Raw genomic sequence first — 27,308 nt, forward strand, 5'->3', positions numbered from 1 at the left:
AAGTGTTTTGCAGAATCATTCCGTTTATCAATATATACCAACAACTCTATTTTGTATATCTTGAACATTTTGCCACGCATTAAATTTCCCGAATGCATAAACATCCGCAGTCGATTAATCACTCCGGGTGCGCGTACCAACGCTTCCACCCCCAACGAAAGTTCGCGTCGACTCCCTGTCGAGCGACCCCGATATCTCAATTTCCCGAAGAGATCGCGCCGGATGGAAAATAATAAATTCTAAAGGATCCACTCATTCCCTCCCCCAGTGGGAGCCTGTTCGTTCCACCATTCTATCAACCCGTATCTCACCCCACTTTCCGTCCCCCATTAGCCACTCGCTAACTGGTAATTCATCCAGCAACAAGCTGGTCGAATCGAGCGTAACGATCAGTCTCGTCATGCTAGCATCAGTAGTAAATCAAACTCTTGTCAGAGAATTTGAGCGATACTGGATCTTTCTCTCTCTCTCTCTCTCTCTCTCTCTCTATATATATATATATATATATATATACTTCGCTCGCTCTTTCTCGCCCCGAAGCACGGCGAAACACGACCGTTCATCCCCACCGGCGCCGAGCCACCGGACCGAGGCAACCCCCTCCCCCTGAGCACGCTGCTGTCTCTGCTATCCTGACGAGCGGAACCAGTCGCTGTTCGAACCCCGAGGAGACCGACCGAGGAGCTGATATCCTGGACGTCGATAGCAGGCACGACGCGGACGATCGTGCCGAAACCCTTGGCCATGAGCCCGCCCTCGGAAGCATGCAGGTGGGTGACCTACGTTCCACGTTCGTCCGTGGTTTCTCTTAGCTCTTTCTCTTGCCAAGGGTTGAACGAATTCTGACGGGCGAGCGCTGTTTTTTTGGGACGGTGTTCAGGTACATAGGGGTGGAGAACGTTTTTTTGACCTTTCACTGGTTTTAACATATTTCTCTCTTTTTTTTTTTTTTCTTTTCACTTTCAGAATTTTCAGCCAGAATTTTCGACATTTTTCGCGTTTCTTTTACAATTTTGCACAAGGGTGGAAAGTGTGTCGACTTTTTGCTAGTTTTGGAATGTTTTAGAATATTTTCTTCATGTTTTTTTTTTAATTTTCAGAATTTTGTCGCACTTTGATATTATATTTCTTGCAATTGTGACGCGCGTGTGGACAGGGGTAGGTTGAATAAAAATTTTTACGATCGAGCTGAGATTTATGTCGTATTTGTATTGTTTTCTTCTTTGTTATTGATATAAGAGAAATTTTTTGAAAACTAAGGTTTGTTTGATATTTTACTACTGCTAAGGTAATTTTAATAGTTCAGATAGAATAATTTACCTGAGAGATAGGTACTCGTTTGTATTGAGATTCTTTTGTAATTGAGATGCATGTGTATAAGAACGTAAGTGTATAAGAATTTTTTTCGGGAATTTTATAGGATTTATTCTACAACGATACACCGTTATTGTTGCTGGGGTCGTTTTGTAGTTGAAATGTGTGTGAATAGAGCTATAGAAAAGTGAGAATGGTGTTATACAATTTCGCTTTTTCTTTTTTTATAGTTAGGATGTAGCAGAGTGGGAATTTTTTTCGAGGATTTTACTCTATTTTTGTATATCGGAAATTTTATAATCTTATTTCTTTTATAGTTGAGATAGATGTGAATAAAAGTGGAGTGGAGTGGAGTGGAAAATTTTTTGGAGAAAATTGATTTCATTACATTTCCTCGTTTTTGGACAGAGAGGAAAAAGGATCGTAGTATTTTCTTCACATACGTGAAAACTGGTGAGCTAGATTGAGAATTTCAGTGTTCTTTAGGCTTGATATTATATATTTCAAAAGTTTTACAAGTTGTTATAACATTTTATTACAATATCAAAAATTTCGACGTCGTAAATTTGCTAAATTTTATTTAAAACTTGTCGACAGGACACTCTAATTCAGCTTGCGTAGTTTCCATTTCTTTTTATCCAAATAGTGAGATAAATTATGAAGTGGTTAGGAGATTAAAGCTCTTTGAATTATTTGTGAATTATTTAGCACGAGCTGTCTTGTGCGTGAAACAACTTCCTCGAGTTCACGGACAAAGTTCAGAAGTTTGTTTCAGTTTACCTGGTACATACTTGCTCGTTTTCTACCCTTGATTGTAATCTCATTATCCGAGAGTTATCTTTCGTTGAACCATGAGACGTCTCCCGACCAAGTCTGAAAAGTTGTCCCCTAAATGTTCGTTTGTCGAACTTTTTTTCGAGGATATTAATTAAAGGGATTGGATTATATTCTTCTTTTTAATGGAAAATTTTCAAGCAACAAACAATTAACGATTTTTCAAACTCAATCAATTTTTCAGAGAATAATTAAATAATTCTCCTCTGTAATCCTTCAAAATTCCATATTTCGAAAGAACAGGCGCTAAAATTCGAATTTTCAAATTTATTCAAACATGCCATTCAGTAAAATTCCAGACTTTCGAAGAATACAAATTCACATTCCATCTCGTCGAATACTAAAATCCTCCCCGGCTCGTATTTCACGCCTTTCGAAATATTGCTCGAGAAATGAAGAATATAATCGAAGCGAGAAAGCTCTTAGAATTTCTCCCTTCGTCTCGGTACTTCGTATCGAGAGAGTCATCCGTTTTCCAATGATAGCACACGAACAGAGGGTGAATTTCCAGGGTCTCGACCCCCCAGGGTGCAAATACAAGTTGGCTGAAGTTGCGTAAAAATTACTGTGAAACGAGGAAGTGTCGTCGATAACGACATCGTTCGATCGTTCTCCTTGGTTCTCCACGAATCCTCGGGCCGGATTTGCATGGATTTCGAATGAAAGGGATGCTAGTTCGTCGCGGCATAATGAGACCGTTCCCCTACTTTCGTCGACAAACGAGCGACGTAGCCTCGTCGATGCTTCGCCTGTTCCTTTTCAAAATCTTTCAGCCGTTGACGTAGAGATGCAAACGACACTTTTAATTAATTTTCTCTGCGGGAAATTCTCGTCGCGTGTTTTCAAATATTTTTAGAAAGAAGAATGTATATACGTTGCACTGTTTATGTACTTTAATCAACTTACGATAACATTCTTTAAATTAGACCTTAAGAATCGCAAATTGTTAACGAACGAATTATTCATTCGTTTTCTCCCGAGAGAAAATTACAGAAGAAATATCTTCGCTCATTACAGAAATTACGGTTACGCGTGAGAAGCAAATTTCAATTACGGTGATATCTCGAGCGGAGCAACCAATTTTCAAATCGAGACCAGTCGGCAACTATCTCGTTTTCGAGGGCAAAGGTTTTCATTAATTTACGTCAGGCAACCCTTAACATTTCCACTTTGCGTCAATCTTTCTCTCATGATAAACTCTCTCTCTCTCTCTCTCTCTCTTTCTCTCTCGTCGCATTCGCGATAAAATTTGTAATCGAGTTGCAACGACATTAACTGTGAGAATTTCATCAATAAGGCAAACTCGTCAATAACAAAGCAATGATAAAACAAAAGAAATATTATCACGGTCGAATAAATATACATACTTACCTCTAAAAGTATTAGGACACCTGCTGTGCATAAGGTTGGTCTTCGTGGATGCGTAGCTATAAAAAAATCATTACTCAGATGACAAAATAAAGTAGAAAGACTACAGTGGGCTAGAAAATGTCGAAATTGGTCAGTTGTGAAGAGTGGAAAAATATTTTATGGACCGACGAATCTAAATTTGAGGTGTTCGGTTGCAAGCTTATGTTTTTAGAAGACTTGAAGAAAAAATGATTGCTGACTGTATCGTATCCACAGTTAAACACGAAGGGCGGTCGATAATGGTTTGTGACAAATAGTGTTGGTGATTTAAGAAAAATCGAAGAGATTCTGAAAAAGGAACAATATTTGTCTATTTTACGTGACCATGCCATACCATCTGGGAGGCGATTAATGGGCCAAAATTTTATTTTCATGCGTGACAACGATCTCAAGCACGCTGCAAGGGTTTGTAAAGACCATTTGCAACATTTAGAACAGAGTGATGAGTAAAAAATAACGCATTGGCCCTTTTAATCCCACGATCTGAACCCAATAGAGAACATTTGAGATGAATTAGATCGAAAAATCCGTGAAGTATGTCCAAAGTCCCAAAATCACTTATGGAACAAACTACAAAATGCAAGGAGCCGAATAGTACCAGAAACAATAGAAAAACTAACAAAACGCCGAAATTAGTCGAACAAATAATTAAAAAGTGCGGTGGATGTATCGACGAAAAGAAAATTTAACTTTCTTGTGCAAAATTAATGTTATTATTACAATAATGTAAACTGTATATACCTCTCCCAACTTGATATAACTAACATTGAAATAGATTTAAGAAATTAGAACAATTTCCTAATAGTTTTCCAAATTTATTTCATTTTTCTGCAAGTGTCCCAATACTTTTGGAAGGGCGTGTATACGTGTTGGACGAAAGAAAACGCGCAGCTTTACTTTGGTCGGTGGTTAAAAATTAAAGGAGAGGGTGTTGCTGTTTACACGCGTGGAGAAGCATTGGGGTGAGAGAAAGCAACCCCCTTTTTTACCTTTCCTTCATCGACCGTGTTCGTGTCAAGGCCGAGCCAGGCAAGATCTTTCAGTCACGGTCACGAACGTGGTCGTGTGTCTGTATGACACCCGCCTTTGAGAAAATTTCTAACGGATTGCGTGAGTTACCGCTGGCCGGCCGTTTATAGCGCCAGCTGTTCGCTAATTTGTTAATTTCGTGGTTATATTTTTTTTTAACAGCCGGCACAGCCCGTCGGGAGTGGTAATTAACTTGATAAAAAAAGGAAGCTGAAACTCCGGCAGCTTTAAGTTGATTAAGTTGATTAATTCAATTTTTGGAAACTCTTTCGCGGCATAACGTTCGTTTACTGCGTTGGTATAATAGCAGGCAATTTCCCATCGGCTCAATATTTTTACTAGAACTACCGGATTCGTCAAAATGACCATATGATAATTTTTGTTCAATATTTTATAGATATAAAACAGCATAAAAGTGTATTTTTAGAGACTTAAATGATTCTTCTTTATTATTAATAGATAATAAAGTCTTCTTTATCAATGCATAAGTAAAAGCTTGTATACCATATCGCATTATAAAGGTTTCCTGTTTCTTTTACTTTAATGTCTTTGATGGAAAATTTTATGCCTTAATCGTCGGTAGTTCTAGTGTTAGTTTAAATTTCCTCTAAATGCTTAAACATTCGAAGTCTGATTACAATATCGTAATTAATTTTGCTTAGAATTTTTCCAATGTCATCTCTCAGTGAATATTGTGTTTTCAGAAGTTTTTCAATATTTTTGCTCGTATCTCGTAGACATTCGTGGTCTAGTTGCGACGTAATGCTATTACGAATCGATGTTACTACACGTATATTAGTTTTTGTTAAACTCGGTGAACACTTCTAATATCGTAACAGGTATCGTATCGAGTTCCTCGTCAAAATTGGCGCTGACAGCGCGAGGAATTCGAAATCGATAAAAGAAAAAGATACACGAGTGACCGCGTTGCAAGCATAGCGTAATTGTAATATGAATTACCATTATCTTCGCTTTGCAAACGAAAGAGGAATTGCCCGAGCATGGCGGAATGTTTAATTCGCATTGCATTATTCAGCCCATCGTGAAACTCGTTCAGCGTGCTCGTAACCGAGCAACGGTGTTTAAAAATCCCAACGAGTTTCACCCAGGGAATTGCACCTGTCCAGCGAAACGTTTTGTCAAAGAACTCGTCTGTAATTTTGTAAAATTATCAAAGTGCTCGAACGACCAATTTGCAATTTCATAGATTTCGCACTGGTGCATTTTCTGAAGGTTTGAATGACTTTTAGCAAACTGAACAAAGGTCAGACTGTTATAACAGAGAAATTAAACTTACTCGTAAGTTCAGTTGATTTTGATATTTGTTATTTGTAAAATATTCAACAATATTTGTCTCCATTTTCATTTTTCCCCGATTCTCGACAAACAAAACTAATTGAATTCGGCGTAGTATAAACAATTACAATAATTTCACCGCGAAAACTTTTATTTTCATTTTCTGCAAAACTTGTCAATTCGTCAGAGCACTTTCTGGAAAAACATTTGATATTCGATAGAAGAAAAATCAATCATAGAAGAAGAAAAATTAATAACGAAATTTTCCGCAAAAATAAATTTCAAAAATAAATCTTTTCGGTTTGTTAGTCTAGAGTTGTTAATCTGTTCGTTGATGAATAAAATCAGTCGGACGCTAAATTTATCGCTTTCGATGAATCGCGAAATTCTCTCGATAATTATCTCGATCGCGTCGAACTAGAGAAGCAAGGATGATATTTATCCCCGTTTATATACGATGTGCAACAAACTTTTTAATATTCAGGCGATCGCGAATTAATTAATTTTGCTTTAATTCGGCTGAAACGTTGTGAAATTTTTGATACTTGCAACGTGGGTTAATTAATTGTTTAGCGACGGGATCGAATGTTAACAAAATAATAGCAAATTCTTCTTAACCTCTTTGCGGAAAATTTCGATCGTTTGACTAAATGACTAATATTTTTGTCGCTCTTGACTTTTAAATAATCTAAAAATATTCCGAGATGCTTATTGATGCTTCTACTTTAATTACATAATTGGCCTTTGAGTCGAATATTTGAAAAAATAAAAATTCACTTCGACGGAATTCAAGGGTAAAGTTTACACTGAACACAAGTAAAGATTACACATAAACGACTCAAACTGCCCGAAAATTAATATTGGAGAAGAGTTGAAAAATTCTACGAAAAACAACAACTCTTTTAATAATTCATTTTTTCAATTTTCTCCTTAAGAGATAATTATAAAACATATCAACTTATAAAATATATTTTATTTGTTATTTGCTATAAATATTTCGTAATTTCTCTACACGGTTTCAGTTTTATTCCAAACTTTACTAATATAACCATGGTGAACGTGTCTCGTTGAAATGCCAGTGACACTTCAAAATATTTCTCGCAACACAGGTAATACAATACGTAAGAAATAAACGTCTAAACATTTTTGTGAATCACCGTAGATAGCGTATCTCAACTATGATATATTCTCAATAGAAAAAAAATTCTCAACTCGTTTGAGATAAATAAAAGAATGTACAGACAGAAGAGAGAACACTCGTTTGAACACTCGTGGCATCGTGTTATATTTCACACAGAAAAATTTGGTTCGCATCCAGATTGCGTCGTTTTGCTGGCCACAAAATCTGGCTTGTACAGTGAAAATGTCACGAAATTTTTTATAAAATCGGACTGCATGTGAAACAATAAAAAGAAACTCGCTTCTCGAGACTTTTTCTGCACATTTTCTCGGTCGCACATTGATCGAATTTTTTTTATTAAACTCTGTGCTATAGAATAATCGATGGCTACTAACAATAAGTACTCTTCATTGAATGCAAGCCAAATTCTAAAAATTCTACGTCACTTACGAAGAAAATATAGTGTCAAAGAATTTGACATGCGAATTTCTTTGATAGTTATATCGATTCTGAAAAGATCTAATAAACGTTTAATAAATTTGGAGCTTTGGAATCCCTGTACTAATAAATTTCTTTTGTTGTTACAGAATTTAAATTACAAACACAAGTTGCATCTCACAATTATAAAACCTCCCAAAATTATTCTAATTTAATATTTTATTCTTTTAATCAACGTGACGATTTATTGTTTCATAAGGAACAAAGAATGTATCTATGCTATGTTCTAAATAATATTAAAAATTAATTTATTTACGTTCTACTCATTGAGAAAGAAAAACAATGATAAAAAGAATTAATTTGTTTCGTAATTGCAGAACAGAATATTTTACCATAGAAAAAATTGAACCCAGAATACAATAGAACGAAATTATAATGATACATCGATGATCTCTCTCTATTTTTCTACACTCTATATACATATATATTGCCAATTCGGATTTTGTTTTGTTATATCTTATATTTATATAGAAATTGAAAATTACTGAAGTTCTATAGTTCTATAGTATGACACAGTAGAGTTTCAAATCCTTTCGGCCCAATTTTTCACATTTCTACGTATATAAAAATTGACAAAATTTGGGCCGGTTTTATATATATCTTTTTAATAGTAAGATAATGATGTAAACAATACAAAATAAAATTCAATTAATCCTTATATAAGTTAAATAGTGCCAGCTAGATTGTATATAAAATATTTATTCCTTTTATAAATAAATGTAATGTGCAATAAATTTTGTAGTAAATATAATAATTTAATATACAACATTAGAATAAAATTATGTTACAACTTTATATTTAAAATACGAAGAGTCACATTTTTAACACAATTAGAATTTGTATCTTGTATGATTTTCATGAACATTTTTTAACAGTCTCTTTATAGTAGGAAGCACTATTAATTTTAAATAGCCAAAATAATGAAATTAATGATTATTGTAATGTAGGCATATTGGAATAATTACTAAGTAATATTATATTTAAATAATATCCACGCAAAGATCAAATTTCACAAAATTTTTATGATACATATGCCAACACATATAATTTCGAAAAGGAAATATGTAGTTTCGACGAAGTAATTCAATAGGATGCGTTTGTCTTTTCTTTCTTCTTTTCTACTCCTTCGTATTTTATATTTTCTGTCAAGTACAAATACTTTCGCGAGTTATGTTACGGTTCCTGCGCGCTTCGTTGAAAGTTTAGTAGACAAATCCTCTGCCAGTTTCCCGGGGCGAATTTGAAACTTTCATCGTAACGTTCTCATCCGAAACAGATACTTCGTTTCTCGCGCAGCATTTCCCGTGTTTCTTTATCTACTCTTTTATTTCCTTCCGCCCAGAAACCGTCGAATAACCGAAGCGGAACGGGAAAAAGCTGTAAAAGAGCCGTCCAGCTTCATTAGGGAGCTTCCTGATTGCGGGTTCTATCGATCTGAGTTCGCATCGCTTGTTTGACCAACCAGTTTTTTTTTACACGAGGTCGGGCTAATAATACGCCGGTGGAAAAAATCGCTGAACAAGATAAAAATGCATCGATAAATTTACATTATAATCCCATTAAATGTCGCCGCTCAGAATCGCTCGTCGTCGTCGATCGCTCACCCTCCAGCGAACTCGAACAATGGCGGCGTAACGAATCTCGAAATACAAAGAATCAGTGTACAGAGAATCAGTTTTCAGACCTTATCAGTTTCCCTTACTGTTTATTCAGTGTTTAAGTTCAATATTTTTTTTCTTTTTTTTTTTTTTGCTGCTTATGCAAGAGACATAATTGAGGAAATCGAACGTACGTAACGGAGATTCCTTTCTTCCAAATAAAACCACTGTGCTTTGAATCTTTTGTACGGTTTTGCATATGACAGGTGTTTTTGATGGTATTTAAATTTTCTATAAAATTGCGTCAACATCGACCCTGAATTATAGACAGTTGCACTTTCATATTAGCAAAAACGCGCGTCGCGAGTTAATAATAATAATATTGTTCGTCTGTTCAGTAAAAATAGATCTTCCGCGAAGTGAGGGAAAAAGAATTTGAAGAAATTTCGACCGAAAGAGCCGTTTTCTAGACCGGAAGTAGATCGAAGAGCAAGAAATCGCGAAGAGATCAAAGGAATCAGAAAATTAAACCAACGCTGACAGCAATAGGAAAGTAAACGTGCTTCCACAAAGGAGGAGTAATACTCCGAAATCGAGTTGCTCGGCTCTCTTTCGTTATTAAGTACATTCTTCCTCAAGCACGAGGAAGGGGGATGGCATCCGAAGGACGAGAATCAAACTGTGCCCTAAGAACACGAGCCGCTGCTTTGAACTTTGCACTTTTATTGTTATGTCGTGGTAAATATTAGCTGGTGAACTTGTTGCAATTCTAGCGCAAGTCTATCCTACGTCATCGTGTCACAAAGAGACGACAAGTGTGTTACCGAGACCTTCGCCGTGCCGGTGTAAACAGGCCCTAATGAAAATCCAATCGGGTATATATTTCAGGAACCCAGGCTATGCTCGGTCGAAAACTTTTGCAACTTATGCTTCCATGTTTCGAGAAGATTCTCTCGAAATGATTTCCCTTGTCTCGTCGAATTCAATTAGTTGGTTATTATATCATGTTATATATTGATTATTACGTCAAACCATCGCGCACTCATATACGCTTAAAAATCTTGAAAAAGCTTAAAAACAAGCGCTATGTTTATATTGTTTTAAAAATTGAATAATATTTTGTGCAATAAGGAATGAAAATTGTGAAACTCTTTGGATTTATTGAACATTGAAAATAAAAAATGTTCTAGAGTTTTCAATGAGAGTGTATATCAAACATTGATATTGGCGAGGACAGGTCGAAAGTTTATCGAAATAATATATATCAATTGTACATACGTATGTCTTGATATTTGAATTGAGAAGTTATCAGAAAACAAAGTCGATTAGTTTAGTTCCTGAGTGATTGAGAAGTTCAGTACAAATGTTAGAAAATATTCAAAAATGAGTTTTTATTAATTTTGACATCTTTGATGTCTAGATAAATTCTACTTTAATTCATAGATTAAGACTTAATTACGAAAACTCTATTACAACGCTGTTTCTCATAAAAATTCCGTACCTTCCGTAACATTGTACAAACATATTGTTATGTAGCTGAATTTCACAAATCTAGATTCAAAAAATCTCACATAGTATAGTATCTTACACAAACTTAGAAATTCTTTTTCGAAAAATAGCGTTTCATATATTGTAAATTTATATTATAAAATTCGATGAGTTTCTGCGGGATTAATCCGACGGTTACTATGGCGTAGCTTTTTATTACACTGGACCCTCAATTCGTTGTCAGTTTGATTGCTTCATCGATTAAAGTACAGTAGACTAATACAATATTGCATAAATACAGCCACAAACGTGAAAATTTCGATTCACGATCAGATTATAGTATTTACAAGCTTCCTCTACTCACACACGCTTGGAGTCTTCAGTTCCTCCATTGTACTCAAATTAGGTAACCGCAGTTTTTGTTCTTCCTGGAGGTAGCTCAAGGGTATCTAGCTAATTTAATTAGCTATCCAAAGATCTGTAATTCGAAAACGAAATCAAGATTCTTGGAAGTTATCGCACAGGAATATGTGGTCGACAACGATCTACTATCGGAAGCTTATTTTGTAATAGCCTTTTCTATTCAGCTTATTCCCGGAGACGAGAAACGTCGAAGGTTGTTTAATGTTACTACGATAATTCTTCAAGTCTCGAGGCGATCGGGTATAAGGAACTAATTGTTTAGACTCGGTTTGCTACATTTTTCTTTCACTCGTTAAAGTCGCCTCTGTTCGTAACTATCCTCATCGCGGACTTTTCTTTTCACTTTTGCCATTGAAAAATTTATTCTTTCCATTTGTTAATTTATAAATTATTTACCCACATCTCTCTTGCAATTTCTTAAGAGCTCTCTCCTGCAAGAAAATATCTCATCATTTATTTATTTTGAAAAATGTACAATCTTTCGAAGTCTTCTCTCTTTTCCATTTTAGGCGTGATAAATTTTCCTCGATCAAAGGAATATAACGTATAACTTCCACTTCTCTTTTAATTATTTTTAGATTTAGAAACGCAGATCATTCGGAAGAAAATATAATTCGTTTCGCAGAAATTTATTATTGTTACCTGATAAATTTAGATTAGTGATAAATCTGAAAATAAGCACAATTCTTATCCTAGTAATTTCACTTTTTCTCCGCATATTCAGCCATCGCTAATAAATAATTAAATAATTATAGGCGTCGTTTAATCTTCGTTTCTCAGTCACAGATATTTTAAAGCCCATGTACTATGTATTTACTACTGTTAATGAATCAAAGAAGCGTAAAGTTGCACGCGATTATAATTCATTGCCACGTGTAGCCGCTTCGCAAAATACGTGCATATAACACTTTTACCCATGCACGTGTGTCTCCCTTGCGAATAGCAGCTGGTGAACCTATCAAATGCGACGATCGTTGTCGAAACGGGCCAAATATCGCTAGAATCTACGCGAACCTCGCGTGGAACTCCGTTCCCAGCATTTGACCGCGAATTCTCCTGCACTACAATATCCATAACATCTTGCTACCTGATATTTCACCACATTTCAGGTCGCTCTTCGTTGCGCGAAATTAATTCAGCGCCTTTTACGCAATTCCGTACAAAATGTTGTACTTTCGAAGTATTTGACTTTGATAGACAAATATCACGTAATTTTGCTCAGTGCACAATTTAATAATGAAAGATGAAAATGTAAATTTAAGAAGATTTCGTAAATGTCAAGAAATTTTATTTAACAATTAATTTTATATAAACAAATAGTTTATTTATTGATCGTCGTAAATAATTGAAATTTGCTAGAAACATAAATTTAGCACTCGAGGATATTTTATTCTGTATTATTATTTTAACAAAAATATATATATATAATATAATATAAAAATATATATATATATATATTATTTTAACAGAAACTACGACGCAGAATTTAACAAATTTTTGGAACAATTGTATAAATAATTCTTGTAAATTTAGGATAACGAGCTTAGTCATATCACTATATCAATCTATATGATATATATTTGAAAATATACTATACACGATTCGAATTTTATCCGAAGAATAATCGAAAACAGCTTGTATTTCAATCGTGCGTGAACTCGGAGAGCGGTAAACGTGCTATCGAACGGGCACATGTGTGAATATTACGGAAAAATGACAAACAAGCGCTTCGATAAATGTTTGATATGTTCGATGAATAATTAGCTGGCGCATCGAATTTTCATGAGACAACGAGAAACGAGATAATACGGTAGGCTGACAATCAGATTGAAACGTTTTCGACGAGTGGACAACAGAAATAACACGAAGCCTTCGCGGTTGAAAGCCGATAAGCCGATTCGAACTTCCGTTTTGTGTGCAGGGACTTCCGACGAGAATCAGAGCTTCATCATTTGTTTTGTTCGCATGTACATACATATATATTACTGGATGATATTTCGCATTAATCAAAGCATCCTTTTACTCACTCAAACGTGTTTTATTTGTTCAAATGACAATCTCTTGTTGGCAACAATTCTAGTAGGAATTTCATAATTCGTTACGTGCTGAACAATTTCGACGCGTGCCCATTCTTTTTTACGAAGGACATAAAAATTCATAAATTCGTAACGGTGTCGTACACCAGTCTACACAACGTTGGCAATGTAAAAGCAAAATACAATTTTGATAGAGGTAGGAATTAATAATTTGAATCTTTTGATTTATAGGTAAAAATAAAAATTGTACAAATATTTTGTGATATTTATTATTTAATTTTATATATAAAAGTTACTAGATTTCCAGAAATATCGGTGAGTTAGTTAAAGTTAATCAAGCCGGTGATGAAACAGAGAATCGGTAATATTGAATCGCGACGAAGAAAGCAGAGATCAGCTGTTTTTCAGTGAGTGAATACTCAAATTCTTCATTAAGAAAGTAAAGTGATGATAGGAATTAACTCTTTTATTTTGTAAACAACAAATCTGAGGAATTCGTGTTGGATTTTTTCAATTGGAAGCTTGTGTTTTGTAGTGTGTGGAGTTAAGATAATGGATGCATATTCAAACATAGGACGCGTAAGAGAATTGAAGTATGAGATAAGGACTTATGAACTCGAAGCAATTTCTAAATAAAAAGCCTAAAGAATTGATCGCCTTGGACACAGTGTTATTTATGTATATGAAAGAACAGTGTGGATGTTTAAAAAAACTCCAAGATCACGAAATTATTATACTATTTAAAAAGAAAAAAGGAAATATATAGTAGGAAAAGTGTAGTTTTGTAGTATTAACCACTCTCACAAGAAACATTATTCAACAGATAATGGATTTCATAGATTTCTGGAAAGATACACAAAACTCACAAAAATATGAAAATATACTACTGATAATTGGTTTAGGATCTATTTTTGCAAAGATCTGAAATGAAGATTTTAGTGATTATATTTATTAAAATATTTTTAAACGTACATTTTACCGTACAAAGTATATAAAACAAAATTGGGTAATTTTTTTAGCTAGTTCAGACAATCATAAATATTTTAATAGATAAAGTCGTAAAATTTTCTGTGGCCTATTGTTCACAAAAATAAATATAAAAAGTTCCGTTTCTTTAATTGTAATAGTGTATTACAAATGGAAAATTCTTACGAAAATTATTCGATCATGCAAATTATAGTTCAACGCGTAGGTATTCGTGTATTAAGCATTCAATTTATTAGAACACAATTATTGATCGAAATCCATTGCAGAATCCCTTTATCAGTGAAAGTGATTAATGATACTATTGGAAACTTTCTATTTCCAATAATAGAACAAAACTTCAACAAAGAATACTTTTATTCAAAGTTTATACAAACTGTGCAAATTGATAAAAAACGTTGTCTATACATGAAAGAAACGTCAATTCAACGACCGCTGATTCAATTATGTTGTACGATGGGAAGATGTAATCGCGAACGATTGATACGTATGGTATCTTTGGTGAAATTCCCGGAAACACAGACGGTGTTGAGCGAAATCAATTCGAACCGATGACAGGCTCCACGTGACGTAAATACAACATGCATAATGCGATTGTGTATGTGCAACTGGCATAGTGCTTGAGAACAGTGTTATCAGCGTAGTTGTGTCAGATGCTGAGGAGATTTATAGATATCCTGACACATTCGACGTTCTGATGTTCCAATTAATGTGAAACGTATAAAAATATATATTGTATCCGAATTACAACTGTATGGCTCAAAAAGTCTCTAAGAATTTCTATTAAGAAAGAGTTACGAAAGTTGAATACATATTGACAATGTAATATCGCTAATTTCATTATAATAAGTATTCTTTCGTTGATGCTCTTCGTTATGATTAATGAAAAAGTTAAAATGATTTTACTATTATATACTGTCCTCAAACTACAGTTTATATGGTAAAATTTAATTAATTGCTGTGATATTCAACCCTTTGAGATACTGAAATTGACCAAAATCTAAAAGTTTAATATTGAATGGAGGATGCATTCATCACTCAACATTTATAATAAATATATTTACTAAATATATTGCAATCTCTTTGAACTTCCAGTAAGTAAACCAATTGTTTTATTAATGATTATAAAATTATCCGTACGATATTCTAGCACGGGTTAAACACTCAAAGGATTAATATTCTAGCTAAATATTTACAAATCAAAAGACTCTCTAAGACTATTAAGAAAAGATTCCCGAAAATGTTGCTTTATTTTCGTTGCAATATTCATACGTTAATACTCTTCCTGGCGATCAACGATGAAATTGCATAATCTTATTGATCGGAAACTGAGAGCTATTAATAATTATTGGCGATTATAAAGAGAAGGAGTAGGAAGCACGGAGGGAAGAGTTAGGTGAATAATTGCTATACCTGATTAAACAGAAGCCATTGAGAGAGCTGGGCCGATTGTGCCTCAGTGCGGGTGAGCAGAGCAACGACGTCGTCGCGGAAGTTTGTACAGAGCCTCGTGGTGGACTTCCTCTGCTGCAAGTATGGCCGAGCGATTCGCCGAGAGGCGAAGCCGACGGACAGGCACAGGCATTCGTGTTCCCGGATGTCCAAGAGAACGTCAACGACAGTGGCATCGAATCCATACAGGTAGCATAATCGAAGCAACTGCGGGTGTTGATTAAGGATCTTCAGATTTTTCTTTTTTTCTTTAAATATAGTAACGTTGATTGCATTAGTTGCGTGAAAGTTGTGTGAAAAGAAACTCGATTGGCTTAAGATTAAGATTCAAGACGAGAACTGAAAATTTGGAATTTGGAATTTTAAAAAACGTTGAGTAGTGATGAATAAAATTGTAGAATTCGATGATATGAAATGAAGATGTAAATTCAGATAGAATTCAGTAATATTAATCAAGTAGTGAAATTTAATAGCGATAGACATCGATTCGTAGAATCCGACAGCATTAACCGCAGCGTTGTAATATTGTAAAATTCAACAACGATAATCATCGAATTATGTTATATAATATAGTATATAATACATACTGCTAAATAACGAATTATATACAATTTAACAGCATTGGCCAATAAATTTTGAAATCCGATAGCAAAAGAAATTGAAAATCGTACAATTCAAATCGCAGGTGATTCAATCGTAGAATCCGGCGCAAAATTTAGATAATAAAATTCGAAAGTAACTACCAAACCAAGTTGTAGAGTTCAATAACAACATCCACTAATTGTACGATATACAGTTCCATAAAAACATATGTAAGATATACAGTTCACGTCTAACCAATCGCCAACTTCGAAATATCAATGCAGCTAGCGATCGTTAACCATTCTGTTTAAAACTTTAGTGTCCAATTTCCATGTTACGCTAAGAGAATTTCACAGAAATGGCTGGGCAATAACAATTTTGCGATTGTCGTAAAAAGGCGTCGCCGTCTCCGTGCGGTGTAGCCGGCACTAGTCCAGCCGCCACGCCTCAACAATCCAGACGCGCCAGTTTACTCCATCCGGATCACGCTCGACTGCAATTGCACCATTTGCATCACAATCATCACAATTCCGGGGTCAAGAGTCCGCCGACACCGGACCGAACGTCAATCGACGAAGAACCTCCGCTTCCGCCCAGTCCCTCGAGTTCAACTACCAGCAGTTTACGTTCGATGACCAGTTCCGCGAATGCTCAGATGCAAGATAGAAGACGTAGCAGCAGGTAATATATAGTCTGTATACAGAGCGTTTAATTGAGCTTAAACACGATGTAGAATCTAATTATTCGACATTCAATTCCGAGGTTATATAGACTTTGTGATAGTATATACGTCCTTGGTAGAACGTTTTTGATCAAACATTCGAAAGAATTTAGAAACTAATCGAGTTTAATTGAGTTTGTTCAAACATGGTATAGAATCTAATTGTTCGATATTTAATTCTGAGGTTATAGAATTAGTAAGAGTACATCTTTGACAAAGTACTTACAATCGCACAAACATTTGAAAGAAACTAATCGAGTTTAATTGAGTTTGTTCAAACATGGTATAGACTCTAATTGTTCGATATTTAATTCTGAGGTTATACAGAATTAGTAAGAGTACATCTTTGACAAAGTATTTACAATCGCACAAACATTCGAAAGAAACTAATTGAGAAACTAATTGAGTTTAATTGAGTTTGTTCAAACATGGCGTAGAATCTAATTGTTCGACATTCAATTCCGAGGTTATATACATTTAGTGACAGTGTATACATCTTTGATAGAACATTTTCGATCAAACAAACATTCGAAAGTATTTAAACACTAATCGAGTTTAATTGAGTTTGTTCAAACATGGTACAGAATCTAATTGTTCGATATTCAATTCTGAGGTTATACAGAATTAATAAGAGTACATCCTTGACAAAGTATTTACAATCGCACAAATATTCGAAAGTATTCAGAAACTAATCGAATTTAATTGTTTGACTGTTGAGTTAGACATGATGTAGAATATATAATCATTCGAATCATTTGAGATTATATAGAATTAATAACAACATATTTTTAGTAAAATGTTTTCGATCAAATATTTGAAAGGGTCTAGAAACTAATCAAGTCTAACTGAGTTTGTTTAAGCATGATGTAGATTCAAATTATTAGAGGTTACGTTGAATTAATAATAATACATCCTTGATCAAATTCTCGATCAAACACAAGTATTTTTGAACTATAAAACACTATTAATATTGAACTATAAAATGCAATATTAATATTGAAGTATGCGAGAAAATAAAATTAGCAATTTCTATTCAACTCGTGTGAAATATTTTAATTTGAAATTTTTTTTTTAGTATAATAACATATAACGCGTGAATATAAATATCGCATTAATTGCAGTACTGCTTAAGAACACTTTACATTCGTGTACGTGATGGTAAATTTTCAAGGTGCAGAATTGTTTCCTGAAACATACATGATATACGAACAAGAACAGTGTTTATAATTAATCTGCCACGCTTGTCTTCTGTGCTTTGTTAAAGATTTGATTTATTCATGATATGCAAATGCATACGTTTTCGAAATTCATAGTTATGCATTAATTTTTGGACGATAAGGCTGTGCGATAGTTGTTTCCATACAGAATTAGCTGTGTCAGTTTAAAAAAAAATTCGTTTCACATACATACGCGCGTATCTTACTACTTAATCTTTTCTTCTTAACAAACTAAAAAATGGGAAAGATTTATTTTCGTGTTTAACCTTCTACGTTGAAATTAAAAAAAAAAAAGATCGAGACATAAAAACTCAAGGAACTCTGCAAACAGAATTTATATTCATACTTCGTGAATTGATTCTTTAGGTTCATTAATTAACGTTGTTCTTTTAACACTATATACCACACCCGAAAGCAGTAAATGTCCTTTCTAAATTTATTACCACTACAGTTTCCGTAGATTACGATGGAAGAGGTAGATAACTCTGACTTTAATATACATAATTCCTAATTTTATCCTCCATAAATTTCCAAATACATCGACGACATTTACATAACAGTGGCGGATGAAAGGAAATTTAAAATTAGTATTCACGTATACTAAAAAAACTTTCTTCTAAGTAAAACTAATATTTCATTTTTTACATTTATATCGAATAAAATCTTATTCAATTCTATTTTCTGTTTTCCAACGAATCCTTCTGCCGAAATGTCCGAAAGAAACTTTTTATTGCCAGATTCGTTTATATTCATTATCCAAATAAAATGTCAACTCTGTGCTCTAACAAGTCTTTCATATACAAAAGAAATTTTTCATCGTTACATTCATTTATATCCAAATAAAATGTCAACTCTGTTCTCTAACGAATTTTTCATATACAAAAGAAATTCCTCGCCGTCATATTCATTTATATCCAAATAAAATTTCAACTCTATTCTCCAACGAATCTTTCGTATATAAAAGTTCCTCATTGTCAGATTCGTTTATGTTCATTATCCAAATAAAATGTCAACTCTGTACTCCAAAGAAGTACATGAATCTTCCATGTACAAAAGAAATTCTTTACGTTATTTGCTTCGCGAATTTCATCGAGATATGATGATACCTTCTCACTCTTTTCCTCGTACGATCTGCATCTCGAGATAAGCTGATATCAACGATCACTCTGCTTCAGACGCGTTACGATCTCGCTTATAAAAAAGGGAGAGGAGTCCCTGAATGTGTCTGTTCCTGATTCGTGAAATTACCGGGAGGATGGAGCTGGAAATAATAAACCCCCGGGCTGATAGCGATCTTGACTCGTGTCAAGGTGCGACCCTGGCACCAAGCAATACGTGCACGTGTGCGGTTACCGCTCCGCTTTTCATTTATGCATCTGAAGATAATAATCGCGTGCTGTCCGAATGATTTGGCCGACGGCTTCCTTCCATACAGAGCCGGATATCGTCGGGATTTCATTGCGCTTTTCCCACCTCGAACCCTGAACTTTCGAAGGGTGAAACCTTCACCGTGTCACATCGCGAATCGATTCGGCAGCGTGACTTTGTTTCTTCTTTGACTTCGAGTGTCTTTGAGGTTTGACGAATGGGAGTGTCGAGACCCTTGCTAGTATATTCAGACAATATTTATTTATTTATTTCATTTATATTTATTTTTATACTTGTTTATATTTATTTTTATATTTTATTGTTATATTTATTTTTATATTTATATTTATTATATATATTTATTTATATTTATTTTATTTTTCACGGGTAAAGAAAAATACCCAATACAAAAGTGACATAATTATATAAAAGATATTGGAAAATTATTAAAATAAAAAATACGTATGGTAATTATTGTTATAATAATTCGCCACCATAATGTTTGAGAGATTACTTGCTTTGAATTAGTTGCTTCTGATTGGTGAACAACTAAATATCCAACTAGAAACTGAAACGTTAGATAGTGGCGAAAGATGTTCCAGAAATATAAAATGCGTGAATTAATGTAAATCTTAAGTTTCGGAATGTTCTGCTCCAAACAAGGAGTGAGATTATCGAGTGTTGAGTTTTCTAAATTCTCTTTGCTCGAGCGTTTCATTCCATTGATCCTGTAGGTGAATAGTTGAAGGAGATTCTCGTTGGAATTTCAAATTTTGCCAGATATTGATTAAAGGGGAATGTGGTCGATTGGTTCTGAACAACTCCATCTGTCATCAAGGCTTTAAAATATAAATAGCTAATCGGATTATCTAAATCTACGGAGTAATCAGAACCTTGTAATCATAAAAGAACCTTATCAGTAAATTATACGACATCAAATTCATTGCGAAAGGCTATTTATCCTTAATTGGTTGATTTCTTAGTAAGACAGATCTTCCAGCGATAAAAATTCGAGGGAAAGAATTGATTTCAGCTGATCTTTAGTCATTTTCAAATGTATCAGCTTCGCAAGAAGTTCGTTTGTTTTTCTTAGTTGATAAATTGTGGAATTATTCACGTTTGTGTTTGGACGACATGGTACAAATGAAGTCGTCAAGCATAGTATAATGTTCCACGTGCGTTCGAACTTCAACGACGTACCTAACTTAAATGAAGTCGTCAAACATAGTGTAGCTATTCACATGATTTACACAGAGATTCACAGTGACAGAATAACTCTTTCATCCTAGTCATCCTCCTAATGCGAATTGTCTTTTTTGTACAAATATGTCTTCTGACCTATTCTAAAATATCTCATCTACGTTCACTGCAGCAACTATCATGTTACTAATTTTCATGATTCAAATATACTTAAATGTATTTTTGCATCTATTACGATGGTTCCAATAGAAAAAAATACAAATAAAAATAAAAATACAATGATTTAAAAAAAACGAAAAACAGAGAAAAAGTGACCTAAGAGAAAGATCTGTTTTTCAATATTCGTATTTCTTCATTGAAGCCATAAAAATTGTGGTATGAATATTTTTCGTGTTATAATAAATAAAGGAGATGTTTAGATGGTTTCTTAGTCGAGACATTTGTATAGAAAATATTTTTCTTATTCTAATTCTGCGATCACTCAAGCTGTACGAATACTCCCTCACTGTACATACATAAATACTATTTTTACCATACTAATAATTTCTTTTCTACCATGCAACGACAACAGTATCAATCTCTTCCATACAACTTGCATGTTGTTTGATTCAACAAACGCAGAATATTTGACGCCCTCATGTTTCTTCATTAAAGCCATAAAGAAATTGCGCTATGAATATTTTTCGTCTCGTAAAAAATAAAAGAGACGTTCAGGTGATTTCTTAGCCGAGACACCTCGTATAGAAAACTATTTCTCTCAATTCTGTTCGATCAATTAAACAAATACTTTCGTCACTCGCTGTATATACGTAAAAAAAAAAAAAAAAAAAAAACTATCTTCCCTCGCGAACAACTTCTCTTTCATCACGCAACGACAATACCGATGTACAATAGTCTGTCAAATGATGTTTATACTGTGAGAAACTACCGTTCGATTCAACAGGTACAGCATGTTCGATGCCCTGGACCTGGAGTACGCGTTGCTGAGGGCAGCGGCCCGTGGTTCCGTCGGTCCTTACTCCCTGTCGGAGTCTCTGCACAAGCTAACGTTCACGCAGAGCCTGGCGTTCCCGGCGCTGGCCCGTGGCCTCGCCTCGAAGCAGAGCGTGCCAACCAGGAGACCTCAGCAGCACACGGAGAGTGGACTGAACGCGTTCGCGAAGGTGGTCACCGCTCTGGTGTTGGTCCTCGTGAGCGTGCTGGTGTTCGGCGTTGTGTACAAGTTCGTAAGAACGTGAGGATGGCTGCTGGTGCCCGATCGGCCAGCTGGCTCCTCGCAGGAGTTCGATCGGCCGGGCACCAGCGACGCCTTCGACCAGTGACTCGTTTTGGCCGATTGTTTGGCGCATTAAATCGACTTCCAGTCGGCCAAAGCTCGTTGAACACACGAGCACACCTGGCGAAATAACGTGGAACATCCATCGATGTATAGTACTCGATGACGGTCGTTGGACGTACGAGTGGAGTTTGAAACAGAATTCGAGAACAAAGGTGAATCTTCACACGGGTGCTTGTCACGGGGCCTAGATTGAAGAACAATCAAATTGTTGAGATATCATTGTTGCCAATGTTGCTCTGGAAACGTAGTGGATGACTGTTGATCCCGTGACTGTTGATCATATACGGGCGACATTTCATCTGAATTTTATACTGAAAGTCTCTTTCTGTACAAGTTGAAGATCGTTTCGTTCGTTGGAATGAGAACACTGGACTGGAGAATCGTAGCAAACGATTGGATTGTTTATAGCGTTTGATATAAATGAGACTCTAATTACGATTCAGTATTTCAAGCTGCACTGTCATTGTCTCTGTCTCTCTTTCTCTCTCTCTCTCTCTCTCTCTCTCTCTCTCTCTCTCTTTCTATCTGTCAAAATTCTGGTTTATACTCAGAGCCACGTGATTCTTAAACGAAGCACGTTAAACATTCGTTACACTGCCGGCCATAAGTATTGGGATATATTTGACAAATTTTATTTCGCTACTGTGACGCCACTGTGATTTTCAACTCGCTACAGTAGATTTACAGTAAATCAACTGGAAAGCAGAAGCAGTTCAGTGCAGAGAAAAATGTTCAATTTATACTAAATACCAATACCTGTGGCTGACAGTGTATTCTCGCCCAAAAATTTTGGAGCACGTCAGAATCTCGAGAAACGGTCACAAAATAAAAAAGAGTAAATAGATATTATATTCACAACGCTGGTAATTAATTGTACTTAATCGATGAAATGATAGTTGTAACGCTCTAATTCCCTAAATTCAAAGGATTGGTTTCAACCAACAAATCGGAGGATTCTCCAAACATTTGAGCGAGAGTATACGCGCACCACCTGTAGCTACACGTAGCTTTGGGGTAAAGAAATCACGCGTAATAACACGTGTTAAATTATACAGAAGGATGACGTGTCGAGTTGTATACCCAGTTCTTCGAGGCCCACAAAGTCGAACAGAATTATTCAAGTCTGACATACGACCAGTTACGATAGAAACGCAAAAATGATGCGACGTGTGGTCGAAATTAATGCGAAATCGAACGAGCTTTCCAAGAAACAAACAGTACAAAGTGGAAGGAGCCAGTTGTTTCGACGAGCGAGACAGATGGCTGGCCAATATTGGAGGAAAAGCAAAGAAACGTAAATAAAATCTTGACGCGACATTCAACGACGGTGTTAACGAGCGTTTTTACCGGAGAGAGACTGGCGCACCACGCGATCGTTGAACGAGAATTTATCGTCGCTGCGAAATCGCTCGACGCCATTTCCATTTTCCAAATGAAAAACGTACGTTCGTGGACACATAAACGAATAAGGGACTAGCTTGGCAAGTTTTATAACGGCGAACTTTCTACTGAGTTATCGAAAATCTATCAAACGCTTCGAGCTTATGGTAGAACTGTATTTATCGGAGCGAGATTTCAATGTTGCGCTGGATGAAACAAATAATCGATTTCCAGTTGGATTCGTATGTCTGAATGTGGATTTTTGAATTGTTTGAATGAAATTTCCGTTACGATTTATCACACACATTCTTGGCAACGTACAGTTTATATTCTACGATTAAAAATTTGTTTCCTCGATTTTGTTTCATTATTACTCTTCTATCGACACATTTGTTATTCAAGTTATTTTTATGTTTAAATTATTTTTACATTACTAATGCAGAATGCTGTAAATCTGCTAGTGACAGATGCATTTTTCCAGTTCATTATAGTTTCGACTTTGGCCGAATTATGACGATAGATTAGTCACAATTTGTGTATTTAAAAAAAAGAAAGTACGAAATAACTAAAAAGTTTGAAAGACAAAAGTAACGAGGACGTGCCTTTGGTAATGATTCGAAGCACAAGAAAGAATATATACAGTTTATGTTTGACAATTTATATAATTGTCCAGAAAAGAATACATCTCCAAATATTTGATCTAACTGATTTCCTTGATCTCTAAATAAACAGAATGTAGTATCAAAAATTGTCCATTCGGATGTTTCTCTGTTGCGAGAAATACTCGTTCGAATAAATCAGATTCTACTGTAAACTGCTGTGAAAATGTGTCACGACGCGTGTCGAACAAAGCGCGCGTTAATTGAATGAAAATTCGTGACTCTTCAAGTGCTTTACACGATATATTCTATCCCGATGACAATCGCTCCGATATTTAGTCTCCGTAATTTTAAGGGAAATCGCGGCGAGATATTTGAAACTCGCGAAAGCGCTCAATGTAATGGAGTCGCGGATGCGATCGCGAAATTATCGCATCGGACGCTTCTCCCGCTTCGTGCGGTAAATGTCACATTAAAAGCAGCCTGTTCGAGCATTCCTTCGCTATTTAACAGCGGCTCGACGTGAAATCTAGAAAGAAAAACCTGTCCCCTTGCGTTCCGTCGAAGCGTGTTCTCTCTCGTAATTTCGATACTTTCACGAATTATACTTTCCTCATCGTCACATTGATTCTTCGTGCGATTTCAATCGTCAGGAAGTTGAAATTTTTCTTCCTACGCGGTTCTTTCACATTTCTTCCCATCCTGCGTTGAACACGAGATACGATTTACTTTTTGTAAGCGCAGGAAACGCGTCGAGATTGTTAACGTTTAAATGGATTTCTTCGATTTTTGATCCTTCGATTTTGAGCCGAGAAACGAGAATCACTTGTAACGTGTGATCTTCATTTTTTTCGAATTTCTCTGTCAAAGGAAACGAATAATAATTTTTATGTTATATTTGCAAATAACGAATACATCGTCGTTGGAGTGTAAAAGATTAAATTCAACTCGATTACGAGCAATAGTTACATCGAATTTCTGTATTCAGGTTTTCTCTGTTTGTTTATTCTCGTCATTCTGCAGCGCACGTTATTCGTATAATAACGCTTTTCCATTTAAATCTTAATGCAATCTCGATACGCGCTCGATCGAAATGCATTTCGTTCACACTTCGAAATTCATCGCAGAGAGAAACGTTTTCTCCAAGCTTACGTACCGTCGACACTTTATAACATGATAATCGTGAAACGTACATGTATACACGTATATTCTATATATAACGTATATTGTAAATATATATATACAAGTATTAACGAAGGAGCGCCTTCGATTCTTTGACGTTGTGTTGTATATTAAGCAACGAAGTTTCTAAGGTAATCCTCGACGAATCGTCACGCTTGCAGAAGAAAGAGAACGTGGTCGTTTCTTTTTTAAATGTGAAACACTAAAAGTGTGTATGTACTATATATATATACACACATACATATACCACACTACGAAGTAGAAGAAATAGAGAGAAGAATTTTTTTCACCTCTTGAGATTAAAAATTCTGAAAAGGATCAGGCCAAAAGTTTTCAGAGGAAATATTTTTTCACGAGAAACAAAAGTTACACGGAGGAGAGAAACGAAAAATCGTTTCAGATGAGATGAAATAATAAAAAAGAGTAATTTACTTTTCGCTCGATGACCGCGGTTCTTGTCGTTGTAGAATTATAAATGTAAATCGATATAGTCGCTGTAATTGTTTCTGTTCTAATTTTGGAGAGAATTCCTTTTTTTCGAGAGAAATCTGTCGAACTGTTTCACACCTTTCGTCGATCCATCGCTTCGTATTGTACAAAACTTTCGACTTTGTGCAAAGCAACATTCTGAATAAAGTTTTTTCCAATAATCTATTGAACGGTTCTTATCCCTCAGCGCTGATCATCAAGTTTCATTGTGTTTAATAGATCAAGGGCCAATCATGTTGAGTTTATTTGCAATCATTTTTTCTTTTTTTAATCGGTAGTTACAAAAGGAAATTAAATAATTAAGTTTAATTTATTTCTATTTTAAATGATAATATAATGATTAAATTAATGTCATATTGTCAAGCTCCATTTTGGTTAAATGAATTCCAACTCTAAGATTGACTATAAACTCGCGTTTAAATCCATATTTTACTTACCTCTCTGTATTCATTGTCAGTGAAAAGCATAACTGAACCGATAACGACGAAAAATTATCGATATTTTAAACTTTATAATTATATAGCAATCTCTTTTCTCTCATTTCAAAGTGTAAAGCTTCTATTTTAATGGTTTTGAATTCGTTTTTTTTTTTTTTCAAAGATATCAAGGATACTTTCATTTTCGAAATTTGTCAAAAAATTCAAACGTCTCTAAAAATATTGAACAATTTCTTTCACGATTAATACCACAGTCTTCGAAAATCGAAATCTACTCTTTACAACGAGTTCTTAAAACCTCTTATGTCTCATAATTTCATCAAATTTTGTACATTAGAATTAAATTATGACGAAATGTTAGCATTTCTTGAATCTTTGTCGTTCACTCTTAATATTCAAAGTGCAATAAAATAATTGAAAAAGATCGTACAGCAAATTATGAGAAGCTTCTGGAAAGACTACAGTCATTAAAATAATAGCGATCTAGTTACCAAAAATTTTGTATTATTTCTAAAAACGTTTGAATTTTGATAATTTTCGAGAATAGATTTAGTATTTCCATTTTAATTATTTTATTTTATTTTTATCTTATTCTTATTTATTCACTTGCTGTATAATGCAGAAGTATCTTCAAAAGAAAGAATTCAAGATTGTAGGGGTTTTATGTTTTAAAATCAAGTTGATTATTTTATGATTTTTCTTTACAAAACTGCAACATATTTTGTCGCCAATTTTTCATCTTTATTGGTTCAGACTCTTCACTGTGGATCACGTGCATCGATAAAATTTTTTTTAATTATTCCAATTTCAGAATTAAGAAAGTCTCCATCATTGTTAAATTTGGATCCACGTTGTGTCATAACTGTGTCAATCAACTAAATTGACAGGAGAAGTTTCGACAAATTCAAATCGAGATGAATAAAATTCATGTTGTAAATATTCATTCTAAAATTGCATTTCAGTTCTATAATAATTCCTCCACTTTTTATATGAAAAATATCTACTCATCAATTCGAATCACTGATTAAAAACTAAGTTAATTGTTAATTTATCAGAGACATGAATAACAAATAAATAAATTTCGAATGGATCAGAAACAGGTCAGACATCGTGCAATTTTCGTGTTAATTCCCTGTATTTTTTTCACGCAAAATTTCACTTGTTGCAAATTTAAATGATTGAAATAAAGAAATTCCAATTCACTGAGACAAAAAATATACAAAATATGAAATTATCTGATCCAACGAAAGGCAATTCTTAGAGAGAGCTAGGAAAGAATGTGGAATGTGGGAAAAGCATCGGAGGCGGCCAA

At 34.7% G+C, this 27,308-nt stretch overlaps 1 protein-coding gene across 1 annotated transcript; it reads left to right on the plus strand.

The window, feature by feature from the left end:
* On the plus strand, positions 1-25,720 carry LOC122537718. The gene is made up of 4 exons (XM_043671133.1): positions 1-770; positions 15,456-15,671; positions 16,462-16,745; positions 21,514-25,720. Exons 1-4 carry the CDS (start codon positions 765-767, stop codon positions 21,806-21,808), a joined length of 801 nt encoding a protein of 266 aa, XP_043527068.1. The 5' UTR covers positions 1-764; the 3' UTR covers positions 21,809-25,720.
* The last annotated feature ends 1,588 nt before the right edge of the window (positions 25,721-27,308 follow it).

The sequence above is a fragment of the Frieseomelitta varia genome, unplaced genomic scaffold, assembly GCF_011392965.1.
Source record: "Frieseomelitta varia isolate USP_RPSP 00005682 unplaced genomic scaffold, Fvar_1.2 scaffold_926, whole genome shotgun sequence".
NCBI classification, from domain to species: domain Eukaryota; kingdom Metazoa; phylum Arthropoda; class Insecta; order Hymenoptera; family Apidae; genus Frieseomelitta; species Frieseomelitta varia.

What these genes read in the sequence shown, in the direction of transcription:
- LOC122537718 (XM_043671133.1), top strand. An exon ending in GTGGCATCGAATCCATACAG is followed by an intron (nt 15,672 to 16,461) that starts GTAGCATAATCG and finishes TGTCGTAAAAAG; the next exon opens with GCGTCGCCGTCTCCGTGCGG. An exon ending in GATAGAAGACGTAGCAGCAG is followed by an intron (nt 16,746 to 21,513) that starts GTAATATATAGT and finishes TCGATTCAACAG; the next exon opens with GTACAGCATGTTCGATGCCC.